The sequence below is a fragment of the Trichoplax adhaerens genome, genomic scaffold (genome assembly GCF_000150275.1).
Source record: "Trichoplax adhaerens TRIADscaffold_23 genomic scaffold, whole genome shotgun sequence".
Taxonomy (NCBI): Eukaryota; Metazoa; Placozoa; class Uniplacotomia; order Trichoplacea; family Trichoplacidae; genus Trichoplax; species Trichoplax adhaerens.
In genome coordinates, this window is record NW_002060964.1 from 989,185 (window position 1) to 1,008,600 (window position 19,416).

The 19,416-nt window shown below is 36.6% G+C and overlaps 3 protein-coding genes across 3 annotated transcripts; 1 reads left to right on the forward strand and 2 right to left on the reverse strand.

The window, feature by feature from the left end:
- Positions 1–7,952: 7,952 nt before the first annotated feature.
- On the reverse strand, positions 7,953–9,368 carry TRIADDRAFT_61407 (uncharacterized protein; the record flags this gene model as incomplete). Its single annotated transcript, XM_002117352.1, has 1 exon — positions 7,953–9,368. One exon carries the CDS (start codon positions 9,366–9,368, stop codon positions 7,953–7,955), a length of 1,416 nt encoding a protein of 471 aa, XP_002117388.1.
- A 2,221-nt stretch (positions 9,369–11,589) lies between these two features.
- TRIADDRAFT_61408 (uncharacterized protein) lies at positions 11,590–12,990 on the reverse strand (the record flags this gene model as incomplete). Its single annotated transcript, XM_002117353.1, has 1 exon — positions 11,590–12,990. One exon carries the CDS (start codon positions 12,988–12,990, stop codon positions 11,590–11,592), a length of 1,401 nt encoding a protein of 466 aa, XP_002117389.1.
- A 2,175-nt stretch (positions 12,991–15,165) lies between these two features.
- Positions 15,166–18,400, forward strand: TRIADDRAFT_32406 (uncharacterized protein; the record flags this gene model as incomplete). Its single annotated transcript, XM_002117301.1, has 10 exons — positions 15,166–15,304; positions 16,108–16,143; positions 16,400–16,470; positions 17,057–17,190; positions 17,293–17,495; positions 17,597–17,716; positions 17,803–17,880; positions 17,997–18,111; positions 18,195–18,259; positions 18,339–18,400. The coding sequence occupies 10 exons, from the start codon at positions 15,166–15,168 to the stop codon at positions 18,398–18,400; spliced, it is 1,023 nt and encodes a 340-aa protein (XP_002117337.1).
- Positions 18,401–19,416: the final 1,016 nt, after the last annotated feature.

Consider the following 19,416-nt stretch of genomic DNA (forward strand, 5'->3'; position numbering starts at 1 on the left):
CGATGCAGTAGTTTTACTTTTTCCTCCAAGATATGAATTTAGACTTTGTTGTAGGTTTCCTTTATCTCAGTTTTACCTATTGAAGGATGATGATGGTTAATATAGAGTTACTAAAAAGCCTTATCGTGCAGGTATAATAATGTCTTTTTTAAGTTCTACATTGTTGGTCGTCTTGCGTTTACTACTCCCTTTCCAATCTGCACTTAAAGTAAGAACATGATTGGCCAATTTTACTTCAATAATAAGGAATTGTACAGCAATCATTTGTGCTGATCTCTAGCTATTCTATCGAAGGCAGAATATCCAGTTACTATTTTAAAAAGGACAAGTGATATTAATGCTGCTACAAATGACTGATTGCTTATAGTCTCATCAAGTACAGAATTATAGATGTAGTAGATGAGTAATAGTGCTACAAGCCATCGACCTAGATGCTTTGCAAGGTCCATGATAGGAGCAAATAATAATCATCTCTGGTCATAGTTGAGAAGGCTAAAATTTGAAGAAGGACAATAGCAATAAATAACGATGTAAGTGAATGCAATTCATCTGTAATCGTTAAAAAAATTCATTCATTTCATTAAGAAGAATAAGCCATGCTATAAACTACAAATATCAAGCCACCTAGAGGAATAAAATACTCTAACTGCATGCAAAATTAATTTCGCAAAAAGAGGTAGTGTCCTCGTACTCGAGCTAGAATTGAACTCGTTCTATTACGACTTGTCCAATTTCCTAGCCATGATGGCTTCAAATTCATTCTCAATTTACTACAAGAGATTCACTGGTGTTTAGTATTATAGATGTCTGATAGAGGCATTGAGCCTGAACTTGAGCGAAAATTAAGCTTGATCCCTTGCGACTTGTCTTATTTCTTGCTCATTATGGCTATTGTGTCCTCATACTTAAGCTACAATTGAACTCAATCTATTGCTACTTGTTCTATTTCTTACTCATGATGGCTTCTAAATTCAATTTGTCAAAGGACATTCGTTTCCAGTACTAGTATGGATGTTAAAATAAAGAAATTGTACCCAATCGATTGCGGCTTTTCCTATTTCCTACTCATGATGCCTTCTGAAATTCAATCTGTCAAAAGAGAGACTTTCTTCGTATTATAATTATGGGCATAAAAAATAAAAAAATTGAGCCCTGGGCTAAAACTAGAATTGAAGTCGATTGATTGCGACATGTTCTATTTTCTACTGATGATGGCTTATGATCCACTCTCCATTTGCCATAAAAGATTCGTCCCTTGTACCATGGGTGTTAGGATAAAGAAATTGATCGTGAACTCGATCGCTCGTGATTTGTTCAAAAAAGAATCAATCCATTGGCTGCTAACTGACTTGAACCCATCTATGAATCGCCATGTTGAGTAAGCCTGACGGCAGAAAAGCTTTTTCCTTCATGGTAGAATGATCATGGAGCTTATTATGACAGCTTGAGCATGTTATTTGTTGTTGTTCGTTGCGATGAAATTAAATAGAATAAAAATTACAGGCTCATTCATAACTCTGCTTATTAATTATATTATTAATGTTCATGTCCATGGGATAGTGGAAATACAAATAGAGTTAGCTTGGGGCCAACAGCGGTCATAATTTCATCTAGCAATATTGATCAGTTTGCAGTGATTATCGGTATAAAGTGCAACTGCAGTCTGTTCCATATGATTTCTAATTTCATTTTCTCCGTAGATAAAGCTAAATCAAGGATATCCATTGCAAATTGTGGCAATGGCCATATTTCATTTTGGGCAAACAGGAAGCAATGACTAACTAATGTAATAGCAGAAAAATTGTGGCAAATATCACTGCGGGATGTTATACTCGTCACAATAATAAACATTATAAACTGTATACTCGTATATAATTAATAAACGAATTGTTATATTAATAAAAACAAGTGATCAAGTCGAAATTTCTTGTTACGACTTAATTAAGGTATGATTCAGTTTTATATGCTATTATGAAATTGCGAACTCATGTTGCCCATCGTAGGGCAGAATCTCTTCCTTAGGTCCTACTGCAGTTTATGAAACAGAAGTGTTTAATGGCGACCTCGATCCACACAAGCCATGACAATGTGTGCTTGAAAGAGATCCTCTCATCTTCGTAAATACATCCATAATACATCCGAATAGTAAAATGAAATTTAAAGAATCAAGTGCTACTATCGTTTTTTATTTAGTAATATCGTGGAAAGCTCTAACTAGGCCTCTGTGTAGCGATTTCAATGATAGAATGAAATCGTATCGTCAAAAGCTTGAACTAGGTCTCTATCCCATGTAGGGATTTCAATATCAACGATAGAATGAAAACGAATGGTGAAAAGCTCTAAAAGAAAAGGACACTGCTATCCTATGTAGTAATTTCAATACCCATGACAGAATCAGTTGCAAATCATCTGTTGTCATAGTCAATAAATTCCAAATGATGAGAAAGTAAAATCAAGAGCTCTAATGATGATGATCCATCACCATAGGCAGAGATTACTTTGCCGCATGTAATGGTTGAAATGATAGGGAAAAATCGCCAATGAATTGCAAAGTATAAAAAGCCAACTGCAATCCTAGCAGATTTCATCACCATCCTCATCAACACTTTCCTGCCAACGTTGGTCCACTTTAACTTCATTAAAAGCAACTTGATTGATTCGGATGATCATTCTCATGATGGAACTCTTTCATTTTACCATAGTCATCACAGTAAAGCGTCCAATGTAGCAAATGACTCCACCAAAATGCTGCTATGGGCATAATTGAACTGATCTTCAAAGTACCGGACTTGATCCATTTTGACCCTCGAGATGTAAACTTGAAGGCCATGATTAAATCATCAAGTAGTTGAAAATCACTGCAGGATACCCCGTTATGATAACATCTTCCATCATGATTGGACAGAGTATGTGAAGACGAATCCAATATATTGTACTATTGCCGCTATCACACCGATCCAATGCTATTTATTGGATGCACACGGTGAAAATATCCTATCCCAATCGACTCCATCTCTAAACATGATCGAACGGCCTAATGTTGAAAATATCACCCTCGCATCATGGGCGTTATTGCACGATTTCAAGTCAGAATTAATCCATCTAATCTTGTGCTTGTTTTACGTATCGTTGATGGCCACTGATGAAATCTTAAACTGTGAAAATATGCTCGCCATGTCATCCAATAGCTCAATCATCATTTCATCTTCAAAACGAAACCTTTCCTTTCTCGAACATACAGTAGAGGATACTATCAAAATGGGCTCATGGCTACTAGGATTGACAATGACATGTTGAATGGAGATTTTGACCTCGTTGTTATCCTTCCCTTCTCCTACTGATCCCATTCCAACCCTACACCATCATAACATAGGAGAACTTGAGGAAGATTGGATCATTGAGATCAAAGCTTTTTCTTCGACCTCCATGTTGATGGCAATCCATAACAGGGACCATGTCAGTATCGATATTTGTCATCAGCTGATGTTCAATTCATCTCTAAACTCGAACTCTAACTAGGTCAAAGTCATCATCACCATCACCAAGTGGGAAAACTTTTGGATAGTATGAACTACACCATATCGAATAATCCTCCATCAGGACTGTGTCAGCATTTACAGCAATTAAAACTACATCTGCTAAATACGTCACAGCTACTATAACAAAAATAAGAGAATTTCGGGGGATGTGGACCATCGAGTTCAAAAAATTTTCCTCGTTCCCTCTACGGTATGAGCTACGCCATATCGGGCACGAATCAATCGGAAGTCTTGCTATCCTAGCCTGCCATCACTGATCCCTGGCCATTCCTCCATTGCGATTGTGTCAGCGTTAATTCATCATCAGCTGATGTTTAATTGATTTATCCTACCATAAACTAACATTCTAAACAACGGCTCCTACAATCAAGTGAGTGTTATTATTCTAGAGGACATGGAGGACACAGACGACGACATGTCAAGTAGAAATTCATGAAAGTCTGTTATTCTAGCCTGCTCTTACTGATCCCTTCGTACTCCTTCCTCTACAGTTAATAGACTACGGCATACCGAGTAGAAATGGATCAAGTCTTGTTCGCTCAGCCTGTTCTCACTAATGACAATATTCTCAAAATATCCGATTATGTAGGGTGCATTGATTATCAGCTGGTGCTGAATTTCCATCCAATCGTAAACACAGTCTATCCGATCACATCGCTAACAGCAATCATAATACAGTAAAGTAAAAAAACAGAGAATTGATCCAAGTCTCGTGATCCTAGCTCTCACGACATCAATAATACACTTTTACATGTCTTTTATCATTAGCCGCGATTGCAATGCTCGCAATAACATCCAATTTCCAACACATCCTATGATGAATGAACGCTTCCATAAACAACTATTGCCCCATGGACGACAGTCAGACCACTCTACTATGGCTGCTATAATCGCAGCTTGACTCAACGATTAAAATAAATCAATACCAATGTTGTTGTAGATGATTAATTGAATTGGATATGATCTCTTACCTTGTTGCGATGATGCAGTTCGCTTAATCGTTCAATCATGTCATCAAGTATTCATGCAAAGGAAAAGAATACATTGTTTATTCGAGTAGAATAGTTATTCTTAACATCAATCATCACCATCATTATTGATGATGGTTATTCTAGCTCAATCAAAGAACATGACAAGGATAAAATGGCCATTTTTTTTTACCTTTTCGATTTGGGAATGGCCGCCCAGGGTCCAGGATAGGGAGACCAAATGTTTATGACATACCTATAGAATGCCCGAATCCTTATATTGACCGTGACATTTACATCAATCGGGAGGGCCAGTAAATTATGTCGGCAAAGTAGGGGTGGTCCAGTTCTTCATGATCGGCGCCATTCTCCTAGTATCATGCTCTATACTACACTACGAGATCCATATTGTGCTTTGTCATGGATGTCCAGTAGAGTCTTGCTTTTGCTCTCCCGTACAAAAGCTTGTTGATTCTGAGGTAAGCTAATCATTTCCTACTGCATTCATCATTCACCGTCCAGCAAATAAGGAAGTCTTTCCACAGCAATGGCAATCGACATGCGGACGGATGGGTTATCCAACTCCAATTGCATTACTGCCATCGTTAACCCTTAGTGATGGATTCAAGTAATAATGAAGAAGCAAAATGAGCTTGTACTGTTAGGAGACAGCAAGGACTAGACAATATCGTAAAAAGGAAGTCTTTCCACTGCAATAATCATCGACATGCGGACGGATGGGTTATCCAACTCCAATTGCATTACTGCCATCGTTAACCCTTAGCGATGGATTCAAGTAATAATGAAGAAGCAAAATGAGCTTGTACTGTTAGGAGACAGCAAGGACTAGACAATATCGTAAAAAGGAAGTCTTTCCACTGCAATAATCATCGACATGCGGACGGATGGGTTATCCAACTCCAATTGCATTACTGCCATCGTTAACCCTTAGCGATGGATTCAAGTAATAATGAAGAAGCATGATGAACTTGCACTGTCCTGAGACTGCAAGGATTGAACAAATATCGTTGCTTTATAGCGATTGAATAGATATCTAGAATGCACATCAGCACATATAGTCTTTAGTCGTTTTGATCAGTTATGCTTTTGGTATTGTCGTAACATCGCCTGTCCTGTAAACTACTGCTTGTTACCTTGTAGTGTACGCGCCATACAACGTGGGGAATCCTAGATATCGTACAATATTATTTATTTATTTATTTACGGCTTATCTAAACCTTATCTAATGTTACTAGATTAAGATTACATGCTACAAATGTTCACGTGCATTAGGATATGGTATTCAAGTTATGTTGGTACTAGAGCTGATTCGTTGTCACAGTTCTTATGTCTCGTTAACGTGTGTATGATATCGCGCTTGGCATGTGCTTCCAATAAAATAGACTAAAAAAAAGGAAAGCTCAAAGTCTCAGATCTTGATCTCGTTACAGGTATTACTTAAATTATGGATTACGAAAGTACTCAATTTGTTTTCAAATGCATATTGCGTTGAGAAATGCTGGAATACCGTATTGTTGTGATATACTTTGTGCAGTATGTAATAACAACACGAAATGGCTAATTTGATCAAGATCGTGCAGTGGCATGAGCTTTCTCATTTCATCAAGGCCGTGCAGTGAAAAGGGTTATCTCATGAAATGCCTGCAAGTACTTCAGTAAAGATACATAAATCAAATTGCCAATCTTATCTTGATCGAGAAGTTGCAAGAGCTATCTAGCTGGAATCATTTACATTAACCTCAGCTACTATGCTTTCGATAATGTCCTATTGTAAGATCTCTCTTCACTTCACTTATATTTGATCAATTTGCTAGAATTAGCAAAACACTATCTTATCTCACAATATTACAATTACTGTACTTTCGATAGTACTTAGGACGTATAACTAGAATATAACTTGGCTAGTTAATACTGAAGGAATCTTAAAATTTACGCGGTACTACACCTACCTACGGACAAAAATGACTCATAGCACAATCGAGATAGTTTATGAATCACAACATGAATTTTCGTTTGCTAGTCAATGCATGATAGACTAAAGAGATAAAATGAGCTTGCACTGCCAGTAGACAGCCATGACTTTAAAATTGCTAGTCCTATCAAGGTCGTGCTATTACAGAAGATGGTACATGTAATTAATTTACACTATTGGGTTATAGCAGTGTAAGTAAACATACAAGTCAATGGAAAATAAAATCGCAAACTAAAATCATGAATATCGATTTCTGCGAGCAATAGACAACTCAATTGAAATATTTAATAAAGTTTACAGCATGCAGCTACTGGAGTAATGTTGTCAATTCTAATCAACCGAACTCTGTAAAGCTATAGTACTGTATACATGCAAATTCTAGCTCAAATAGACCCTATTCACTACCATATGCTGTTTTTGCAACAGTTTCGACCAGAGTTAGAAGCCCCTTTTCAACATGATCTCAAAATACAATTTTTGAGATCCCCAAGACTTCATGATAACAGAAGTAAGTCATTTTGATAACAATCCATTTTTAAGTATTTTCAGCAATATAGGAAAGAATACTTCAACTATTGCAACATAGTCGAATTTCAACTACTGTATTGCTATGCATGCAATACTGCAACACAAATTATATATTAGCCACAGTTTGTAAGCCCTGCGCTAGCCAAGACATTCACACATAGTGAATCTAATCAAACCAAATTCAAGCACGTATTTAGGAAAATTGCAAGCAATCATGATAGAAAAGCTAGACTATAGCCTTGTATTCAACTACATTTTCTAATAGGCATGTAGCTGCTTCGGCCAGTGGGTTCGTAACATACACGCATACCCATCACCTTAATGGTGTGAAATACAGTAAAATATACATGCGCTTACTTTCTAATTCTTCAAAGCCTTAACGCCAAAATAATGATAAGAACTCAGATTCTGTAACTTTAGGCCAACTGATAGTTTATTGGATAGTATAGCATATCAAAATTATCTGCTTTAGAGGATTCAATATATACAAAAGATATGCAAAAGAGTACTAGGACGTAAAAAAATATACCATTTTGTTGTCAATTAATAAAATCTTGTCGGCAAGTAGATATATAATTATGCTAAAATAGTGACACCCTATTGCAGGTGTAAATTATGACTAACTGTAAATGCCATTGGGCTAGATGTAGAAATTCATCATGCTCATTGCTGCGTACTATATTGTCCTGTCTTGGACAACTAAATGTTAGTAAATCGACGTCAATAGGCTATTATTATACTGATGTCTATTTCCGTTTTTACAAGTATAATTCTTATATATCCAGTGGAAATGAAACTAGGATGCTAATAAATACTCCTAGAATTGAAATGAAAAGTAATGATGAGAATAAGCGTCCGAGTTATACCTACAAAATTGTATTCGATTTAACAAGTGGATGAGCCTCAGAGCGTAACTGTAAGAAGTTAAATATCCTGATCAAGTAACGGCTTGCCTTCTGCATTCTGCGCTACACGGATCTGTCTTGTATCGTTAGCAAGCAATGACTTCACTTTCATGTAATAAAAATGAACACTATACAACGTAGTAGGCAAGGCTATTAGTGATGCAAAAATACTCATTATACAAGCAGCAAGGAAAGTAGACGAAGCATCATTGGATGATATCTTCAGAAAAAGTTGATAGCCACTCATGATAAGATTGGCTACTATAAAGAAACTTGTCAGTACACATAAAATAGTATAAGTACTATAAGTCATGACACACTTTTTACGAAGGATGTTAGCAGCAGTTCTACCACTTGCCATTAAGAGGCAGCCAGTTAAGCCAGTAAATACAACTATAGGATCACCATATAAAATAGCAATAGCCAAGACTGCGGCTACAAAGCATATCATTGCGCTTATAAATTGGATGACAGCAAAACAAAATTCTCGACTCTGGATCGCATATTCATATCCCATCCATTCTTCGCCATTCCTAACTGAATCAAATTTGTGAAGTCCCAGCCTACTTCCCACTAAAACTTCAACATAAACTGCGAAAAAAAAGCCAACTATGGAAGCTGCCAGTAAAATAAAGAGGAAAACGTAGATCAGAGAACGATTGGAAATAAATGATGTGGCCCCCTGCGCCATATAAACGATATCACAAATCATCACTAGCCAACACGCCATCATAGCAATTCGACTAAAAGCAACAAACCAATTACCAGTATTGGCTGAATTCAGTTTAGCTGTAAATTCTCCCATGATACCCGATGTAAATATCATGGAACCAGCAGCAATAGCAACAACAGGATAAACGATGGTGACATTGAATAATCCAACCATACCAATAATGGTGAGCACTATCCCAGCGAAAATTTGCCAAACCGCTAACGTTTTGTATTGAACATCACAACAACCATATTCATCGGCCCAGCTATATCGAACCCAAATACCTCTTCTGGTATGATTGTGATCATTACCATCATCATCCGTGGTTGTTAGGTAATACTTATTGACAGATATGAAAGCAACGATGAGTATTGCACTAGTGCTGATACCGTTGATGATAAAGAGGATCGTAGGGCCAGAAAGATGAAAGTAGCCATTAGTAATAAATATACTACAGTAGATGATAAAATTGCTCAAGCCTAAATGCAAGCACCAAAATGATAAGGCAAAGATAGCGGTAGTAACAGTATCATGAGGAGCATTCTTGCGATAAAATAGACAGAAAGCCAAAGACAATACCGCTATTGCAGGTAGTATGGGACCAGTAAAAGCAAGTGTGCGAATAGTTTGATCAGCTGCTATGGGAAGAACCACAAAAGAGACAACACTTAACAGAAAATTTCCCATTCCAAATAAGAGCAATACCATAATAATCCATTCCATCTTGTCCAGACGCTTTTACTTTAGTGAACAAGTGCCTTGATAGATGGACTGACCGTCAATACTAATGTAAGAATATTCTCTCTATAATGATCAATTTCTTGGATTTGTTAAAATGATAATCAACCTTGACTTGCTACTTTATAGAATGGAGATTGGTGGACTGTCATCAACGAAGAGATGAGCAATTGGAAATGCCATACATAGCACTCAAGCTGAGTGATCAGTCATTGAAGCCCTTAATAGTCTTGTAGTGGCTGATCCACTTCTCCTAATAATGCACAGAATAGTAACGGCTTGTTCTACTATCGCTGGAATGGATTTGTTCAATGGATCTTCAACGTTTCGTTGCCCTTTTCTTGATCGAGGTGGCCAGTGTTATGCTGCAAGTTGATTCTATGAGTAAACATCTGATAGTCACGCGCCTCCTACCTTACTGTAGTTTTCGTAGTCATGTCCAAGACGGTGGCGTTCTGTTATAGCGTAGAAAGCGTTAAAATAAATGAGAAATGTGGATGGCTAGATAGTCACAGTCAATAAGAATCATAATTTACAGTACTCTACTGTATGATGTCCAATTCTCCACTCAAAACCAGCTAAAATGGCAGTTTTTAGTCTAAATTGATGTTGAAAATTTTGCTCTCTATGCTTGCACAGAACTGGAGCAAGTTAAAAGCCCTTGACAGTCACGAGTGCATCAAACACTATAGTATACACAGTATGACAATCAATTAAGTAAATATAATCTGCTGTCGCTATGGTAATTCTACCGACTGGGTGCAGCCAAAGGCAACTTGCAATCAAGTTACAAGAGCTTAAAAGCACCGTAAAAGAAGCTAACAATTATTCTGCAGTCCTAATCCAACTTCTACTCGTTCTATTTCGTGTACTTGTTTGACTAAGAAGGATAATTCTATTTATTGTGCTGTACTGCAATAATTTAGTAGTCTAGATAGCCATGGTAAGAGAGATTTTCTTATACCTATTGCTAGGCAGTTAAGCTCGAAACCATGGAGTTCTAGATTACTTCCCGGGAAGTAATCTAGAAGTCTATGCCGAAATTCTACCGTACTTTACTTACGAAGGTGCAGAGCTTTAAGGCTAAGAATGCATTCAACGCTACAGCAGGTGCAGTACGATAATCAGAAGAAAGAAGCTATCCAAGCAAGGAACTACTGGTTTAATAATTAATGCATCTTCTATTAGGATATAGTTATGATTGCAAAGTGTTATGTCGAAAAACATACAGCATACCAGTCATTGCTATAAATGACTGACTAATTTTTCAAAAGCGATTAGCAAAATACTGCCGACATGAATTTGGTTTTTAATCAAGATCCAGGATAGAAACTAGCTATATTATCGGTACTCTATATAGAAAACAAGTGGTTAACCATTTGCGTGATGATAACTCTAAAATTGCGCTCTCTGTAAACGTCTGAAATAGATCCTGTAGAGCTATGGGGAAGAAAATCAATTTTTCAACTGTATGTTGATTGTATTTCATATCGAGGCATAGCAGGCGGCATTAACTGTGGGTTTTGTGCATTCAACACGCGTCTAAAATAGATCCTGTACAATGCCATCAGCATTGAACAGGAAGGTAGTCCATTTCTTGTCCTATACCGTTGTCATCACAAATTAAATTAGTAGAGTTGCGATGCATGCAAGATACAGGTAAAAGTGAAAGACTTTCCTTTTCTCGCAATACGCGATCGACTCCAACTCTCTAGTATTTCAAGATTAATGTTGATTCTGTATTAATGAATTATTCATCTTACAAAACACTGCAAATAACTAGTACTACAATAAGTGTACGTACATAAGTACAGGCAGAAAAGATTTAACATACAGTAATTGTAAAGTACAAGGATAATATCGTGCAGTTGGGTGGTTGAAGTAATAAAATACTGCCTTGCAGAAGGTGAGTAACAATGATTTAAAAGCTGACGTTGCATCTACAGCATAGCATTGATATTAATAAATATATACAAGATGGAAGTAATTTATTATTGAGTGTCAGCAGAATTGATTTAACAAACAATCCTAAGTCAACAAATGCATCAGCAAAAATGCAAGGTGTGGAATGGTATACCACAAGTTTATCTTTTATACAGTATAGACAGTTATGTTGGAGGACCATCTGCCATATTGGTAAAAATACAATCGTTGTCCCCTTTCTATCGTCATTTTCATCGAAAATAGAGAATTAGCTTACTCCTCACTACAGTAAATCCTTCCTAACTTCAGATGCAGCATCTGCTTCTTCCGTTAAGACATCTTTAGTGACTTCGTTACCGTAGATATAGACGCTGTACAATGTAGCAAAAAGACAGAATAATGACACCCCGATGTTGACTAGATCAATAATCATAAAGGCAGGCGATTTATGTGGCGATTTATCGATCAATATCCACAAGAGCAACTGATGGATGGATAGAACAAAGTTGGCTGCTAGACAAAAGCTACTCATGCTGCACAGAACTAAATAACAACTGTGAATTGAAACATTTTTTCTTTTCAATATATTTCCTGCAGTTCTACCGGCAGCAATCAAAAAATAGGATGTTAAGCTAGTAAAAAGTACAAAAGGTGCAGCATGCAAGAGTATTGCCGTTAGAAAGGTAATCGCGATAAAGATACAACCACAGAGCGTTAATATGAAGCACAAGACAAATTGTTTGGTTTTCAATGCTTGGCTATAACCCTGCCAAGGTTCACCATTTTTCACCGGATCATACTTATGCATCCCTAATCGACTTCCAATAATTACTTCTACAGAAACCGATAAGAAAAATCCAGCTATACTTGATATAGCTGTAAATGCAAATATCACCAACGAGGTTGCTGTATTCCACCGAGAATATTCCTTTGCATGAACAATAAATATAACGTTACACATAACCGATACCCAACAGCCACATCCTCCAGCACGACTGAAAGTGAGAAACCATATACCAGCATCGGGTAATTGTAACTTAGATGTGATGATGCCTAGTATGCCCGCAGTCAATAGACAAGTACCAGCTAGGATAAATAACATGGGGAAAACACTATTTTCGCCAAACAAACCAACGATACTACTGACTAATAGCGTAATACTGGCAATGACTTGGCCCTGGCCTACACTACCATAATATTGATTTGAACCTGTACAACAAAATTCATCTGTCCAGTAATATCGTACCCAGCCACTGCATCTTTCATAATCATTGCACGCAGACAACGATTTATAATACCTATTGACGCTTAAACAAGACAATCCACTAATACCTAAAGCGGTAGCAATATTGACAATGAAGAGGATGCATTGCGGAGCAGTATTAAAATAATTGTTGCTAATAAAGATATAACAGTATGTTATAATATTAACGGTCGATAGGGCTATACTCCATACCGACAACGCCATGATAGAAGCTAAAAGAGTAGCATTCGGCTTTTGATTATAAGTTAGTAAAGCTGTTATTACGGAAAAGATGGAGATAGCTGGTAGTACAGGCGTAGTAAATGTCATAGCACTGATGGTCCCATTACTTGGATGAACACCAATAACAAAGAAGGATAAAGAGCCAGAAAGAAAGCTAATAGCCCCTAAAATTGCTAAGATAACAAATACTTTCTCCATTGACGCGTAGATCAAATTTTAAAGATGGAAAGTGTGATTCACCAACCAGTGGTTAGTCTACCAGTAACAGTAATCAGTTTAAAGAGAAAGGTGGCTGTGATCCAATACCTACATCGGACTGCTCCTTAGACCAACAGTGCGTGTATGCTATTAATTAATGTGATGTAGTCCGTACGTTTTCTATTTGCGTTTTACACTCGTTGTTTGTACCCAGAGGTCCTTGACTATAGCTCGCTCTTGAGTATTGACTATTCAGGAAATCTGCTCCAGGTTTACCGCTAGCAGCCCAATTGATAATTTGACGTCATGGGCTAAGAATAGCGCGAGATGGCTTTAGTATTGATGACTGGTTGTATACAGTTTCCACCATAGATTTAGCAAAGAGAACCTTATTGTACAAGAGCACCCCTATCTACTGCTCCGCTATCGCAAAACTAAATCAATAAGCAGCATCAATCATGTCAATCATAACTCGCCGAGAGGTGAGAACTGAAAGTTTTCTACTGTATTTGGGTATTTATCTGTTTTGTCTATAATAAGCCTTATTATTTTAGTGATCCAATCCTAATGCTGTATGGAAAATGAATCTTTTTTTTTTCTCTTTGTTTACTGTCCCTCTTTCTTAATAGTTAATTGAATTATTTCATACTTTTAATGTAGCGGTCAAAGTGAGATGAGTCACGTAAAAAGAGTGGAGACTGGAAATGATCGTTCCGTATACTAAACATAGAGAAGGCAATTATTTTGCTGGTGATTTGTACTGTACTTATGCAAAATGAGTAATTTTGTACAGTATAATGGTGAATGATACTATTAGCTATCCATGATTGAAAATGTAGTCTATAACTAGTCATTGAATCATGGTCTTTTCCTCATCGAGATACAAGAAAGGGGACTATGCAATACCATCCATGATTCTAGTTTGAAAGGTGTAGAACTCTTTATTGTAGTGTATACTGCAGACCTGTGCATGAGCTAACCCAAGATCATGATCGCCTTTTAACTGAAGTTCTACTGAACCGAGATAATTGTACCGTTGCAATTCAAGTCTTTGATGATACAGCAAATTGGCCTGTAAAAAAGGTGGTCTAAGGAAGCCATTTCTGGTACTATACGTCACTGCATCTGATGGAGGTACAGGAATTTTTCTTTCTACTAGTGTTGTCCGGCCAAGCATTATAACTGTGTAGTTTTCAGTACAGTAGTGTACAGTATAGTAGACCATGCAAAATATGCAAATGATATCTGATCTTTGCTTACCTCTCTGGGCTGATACTTGGACTAATATACAGTACTGTACAACGATGATATTATTTTACAATTTTGTCCATTTCAGCTCATTTTCAACGCGCAAGATGAAGATATAGTGTATATTACGCAACTCGTATATTATATCTTATACAACCAAATGGCTCATTTTCAAATATCTATTCATCGAAAATTATACTAAGATATTAAAAATGATTGCATAATGCATTAGTCAATCTATCACCTGAGGGGAGGTGCAAAAAGATTTGTGGAGATATTTTCGGATGATGTCCCAACAGCCTACAGTACTACTGTATACTGTACACTGTAATCACAGGCCTGTCGACTATCATTCTTCCGTACTTACAGTGTAAGGTGACAGCAGTCCAGACTCCAGACCATAAAATCCATCTTATGGTTTCATCCTATCATTTTATTCATGTTTCTCATTTCTGTCATCATTCCAGGATTTCTATCAAAACATAAAACCTCGCCATACTGAAACCGAGATTTGATCCGTTGATTTACAGGAACTGTACACTATTCTGTACCTCTAAAAACGTACAGTACACTATAGTATGAGAGCGTACAGTACGGTACAGTTCGGTGCGTTACGGTGCGGTATGGTTTGGTACGGTCCGGTACGGTACCATAAAATCGCGCAACGAACATGGTTAAGAGTAGTATTAGTCTTACTATAGAAGTTCCTGACTGTATGGTATGATACTGTACCTGTCTGGTACAGACTCATACAAGGTCTCTCGTACAGATTCTGTACAGTACTGTACAGTACAGTGTACAGTGTACAGTACAGGTTTTGGGGCCCAGCCGGTACCAGTACCAGTACCAGTACAGGGTCAGCTGATACGGGACACCACATACAAACGGAAGGGCGAAAGTTGACACGTTAAAGGTCAATCAACTAAAATGGCGTCTGGAATCCTCCATTTTATCACTGCCAAATGGCAAGAAATTGCTACCAATTACAGGGATTTAATCATTAAAGATCCTGAAATAGCTTCGAGAATAGAAGCTATCCTGCGTATGGTCTCCTATCTTATCCAAGGTTATACACGTAAGATAGATACGGTGTTGAAAAGATTGCAAACGGGAGCAAAATATCTGCTAATAGTACAGAGTCTACGGGGATATACACTACTAAGCTTGCATGCTAAATACGTTGGGTATCGTCTACACCCGATCACAAGAATGCTATCCACTTGGTTTTTTAATTTTAGACTAGTGTGTAAATAGATGTAGGGTAAAACAATTTCACCCTGTGGATTCCCCATTCTACAAGATAGGCCATAGTGTAATGCGATTTCTATGGACCCTTACGCTACAAAAGAGCAGCTCTCAACGAGTAGCAGTGACCACCAAGTGGATTCCAAGAAAGAGTCCACCTCTCTCGTAATTCTATCCTATATAGTCCTACTAGTAAATTGTACAGACAATATCAATGTGGATAACACGATTGAATAGTGTTGCTATTTAATACGCTAATGTGAAATGCTCGTGCTAGTATTCAGCATCGCTATGTGCCAGTACTAGTTCACGCAATTTCAGCCCCTTGTGTCTTGGTAGGAATGCTCGTCATGACAACCATCACGACTAAAACGATGTGATAGCGTTCATGTATACCATCTGATCTAGCCTAGAATAGCAATCCTATCCTACTAGTATCCTACGAATACTTTAAGAGATACAATTTGAAGGATAGTATACTGTACAGTACTGTACTATGCATGATTGCTAGATCAAGGGTACAAGTACTTTTGCAGCGAATGGCGACGAGTTTGCTAAAACCTGTAATACTGTACTTATGTCGTTCCACACTCAATTGTCTAACTATGACTTTCTATCCTGTAGGCAAATTTCCTTTTTCTCAAGAAATATCAGAATTAGGTAAGTCAGGAAGCTGTAGCGCACTTCAATCCCACATCTCCCTCTGAAACTGTACATATTATAAAGAGATCTATTTGTCTTGTTACTCATCATGTATGTTAAACGCATACCTGCTATATCGATTATCCTCTGTAAACTGTATTTTACAGTAATTATTAATTAATTTTCAGGATAAGAATTCATATAATCTTAGTTCCGTTTTATCCATTTCTTGAATAAATATCTAATCGAATATATGCATTTCATTGGACAACAGTTTATACTGCATCTAATCTGTTGACGTTAACCAACGACGAAATCTATAGACATGCCAGGAAATTAGCCAATGTTTCGGTAAGATAAAACAGCAGGAATAGACCTAGAAAATTATGTCGTATGAACATACTGTAATCGACTAGCATAATATGCTTAGGTCTGATACTATTAGCAGTTCTTTCATTCATCACTCAAAATATCAATACTAACCACTTCAGGATAACAACTATGACATCCAACATCAATACTTGCTCATAGAAAAGAATTGCCATCATAGTAACCATGAAGGCATACTGTTGTATAATTAATTATTATTTATATAGCGATACTCCCCTGAAAGGTACATCATGGAAACCTAGTTGATAATATGAACTAATCTTGTGCTAATTCAGTATTAAAAAGGTGATCGTAATGACCAATAAAATGCTATGCTGTAGACTATTGCATAGGTTGCACTATGCGTAGGCTGTTATTACTGTATGTACTAGATGCTATCGTACGCGGACATAACAATTGTGTAAATTCCCTAATCCATCTTGTAAAACAAGTAGTATTGATTTCAGCTATCAATAGAACAGTATGAGTAGTTACTGCAATGACTCTTATACCATTATTAGCAACTATATTTTCCAATGCAAACTCTTTTCTTTCGCTATAGTCTGCATCTGTAATAAAGATCAAAAGATGGCTCACAGTAGTTGAATACGTTGAAGTATTTATTGAAGTTGGATCGGCTCGTCTTCTCGGCGACTTTGGACGCTGGGTGGTAGTATTAATGGTACAAATTTTAAAGTAAGTCATTGTAATACTTATTACCATCCAATATGAAACCGGTATACTGTAGTTTTAATGTGGAAACACTCAACACCAAGTAATATTCACTTTATCAAAAAGAGCCGCAATGAGATTGGTCTTAGTTTTCAAGCACAAAGATGGTATCCAATGTCGACCAACGATTGCACCCATGAAAAGAGATTCTAAAACTTTATCCGAGATGAACAACAAACAAAATATGAAAAATGATCCAACTGCCCAGGAACTGCCAGTATGGAAAGGAGAAAGATCCGGGCGATTCGTTCGATCTCTTTCTGCCGGTAGTCAAGCTTAAACTTTGAAATCGAAGATTGTCACTTACATTCAGTTACTTTGAACAATTTATACCGTGTAATTGTTGTAATGTTATATTTTCATGCACCAGATCGTCGTCAATACCCTAACTTAGACCAATATAAGATGTTTGTTGAACAAGAGCCCACTCCCCTCACGGAAAGGCAAAAGCTAGCGGAACTGTTATATACTGTCCGCCCAGTTCTTCACAGTAAGTATTCATCAATAAATCATCGCTACGTTATAACCTAAAGTAGCCTATAGAAGTCACCTCTCAGATGAAAACTCTTATTGTAGTATTAAGCATGTTTACTTTTGGACAAAACTCCTGGAAACCCTGGCTAATATCCACATTTACGGATCTATCCAGGTATCGTAAAGAGCTTTAGAAAGGTTTCTTACTAATTGTAATAGATCTGCCATCCCGCATGAACTAATTTTTACTTTGGAATGAAATTCTTATCTTACAATAATGTCCTAATGTAGTTTAGTGATAGCGGGCGATACTACAAAACGAACTTTTCAAGAAAGACAAGAAATTTCTCGCCGATATATGGTGTTACTATTATATTTACTGAGATCTCCTTGTTATGACAATTATTCAAGGTAAGTGAGGCAATGACTGTAATAAATTTGATGCATCGGGCATTAAAATTGAACTATTATCTGCTTATGCCGAAATTGTATAGGGAGAAAGTGATAGCCATCCTTGGCTTTTTAAGCCGTTATATTCCTGGATCATCACTTATAATCGGTATGGTATATTTGTACAATTGCATGTGTTAAGGCTTTATAATATAATACGTATTATTTGCTCTGCCAATGTCTTATAGGTCCGTTAATAGAATATTTACCGTATTGGCAGAAAACCTACTCTTATAATTGGACTTCCTAATTATTATATTATTGTACTTTCTTATTACTCATTCCTGATTTTCCTTTTATGTGATTTCTTTAATCGAAATGGCAAACTATCAACTATGGACTCGATGAGTGGATTAAACTGATAGCCCTGTTTATCGAAAATATTTAAAAGTTGATAACTCTCTGATAAATATTACTTGTATTATCATTCTAAATATGACAAACAGGAACGTCTGATAAAATCAAAGTGCAGCATTACCATTTATAACTGTTATATCATGCTTCACTCACATAATCGATGGGCAACACCAGTGATCCTACTAATGAGTAAAAGAATCAAGTTAAGCTGTTCATCTTCTAAATTTTATTGTAATTTGATGTGTTTTACATCATTTTGTTAATTCTTTTAATTACATCATACAGTAAGAACTGTTTCATCTACATTTAATGTCAATATATAATTTGTCGTAGGCCTACATCTATTGTACAGCACAGTAAAATGTAAGCCTGTAGGGCAACGACAGCACTTGAACTTATTTGCTTATTATTTCGAGTATACTTTTGAAATAAATGATGTGCAACAAATGAAAATTACTTGTATACCACTCATCTGGCGATCGTGAACTGGAAAAAATTAAAAGTATGCTCATAACCGATACGCAATGACTATCGCTAAAACCCGTTAAATTATCGAAGTCTTATATAAATAAATTAATATGATTTTAACCTTTGATACTTGACTGAATCATGTCAAAGAAATTGACAATAATTACGCTAGTTTCAATCGCCTTCCTTTCATTAAAAATTATTACCGATGAACATTAGTCAACTTTACTTTATACAACCTGTACCTTCCTTACCTTGTACGATAAATTTGCAGACTTATCAAGACTAAGGATTTAATACTATTATGACCCGATTTCATATTAATATCTATAATGTCTCAACGAATCTAGATTGCCTTGCCTAATAGAGGCCGATCTAAAAATTCATTCAATTCCCCATTTCTTTGTAAAACTGTTACGAAGTAGAAATTTTCTAATTGGT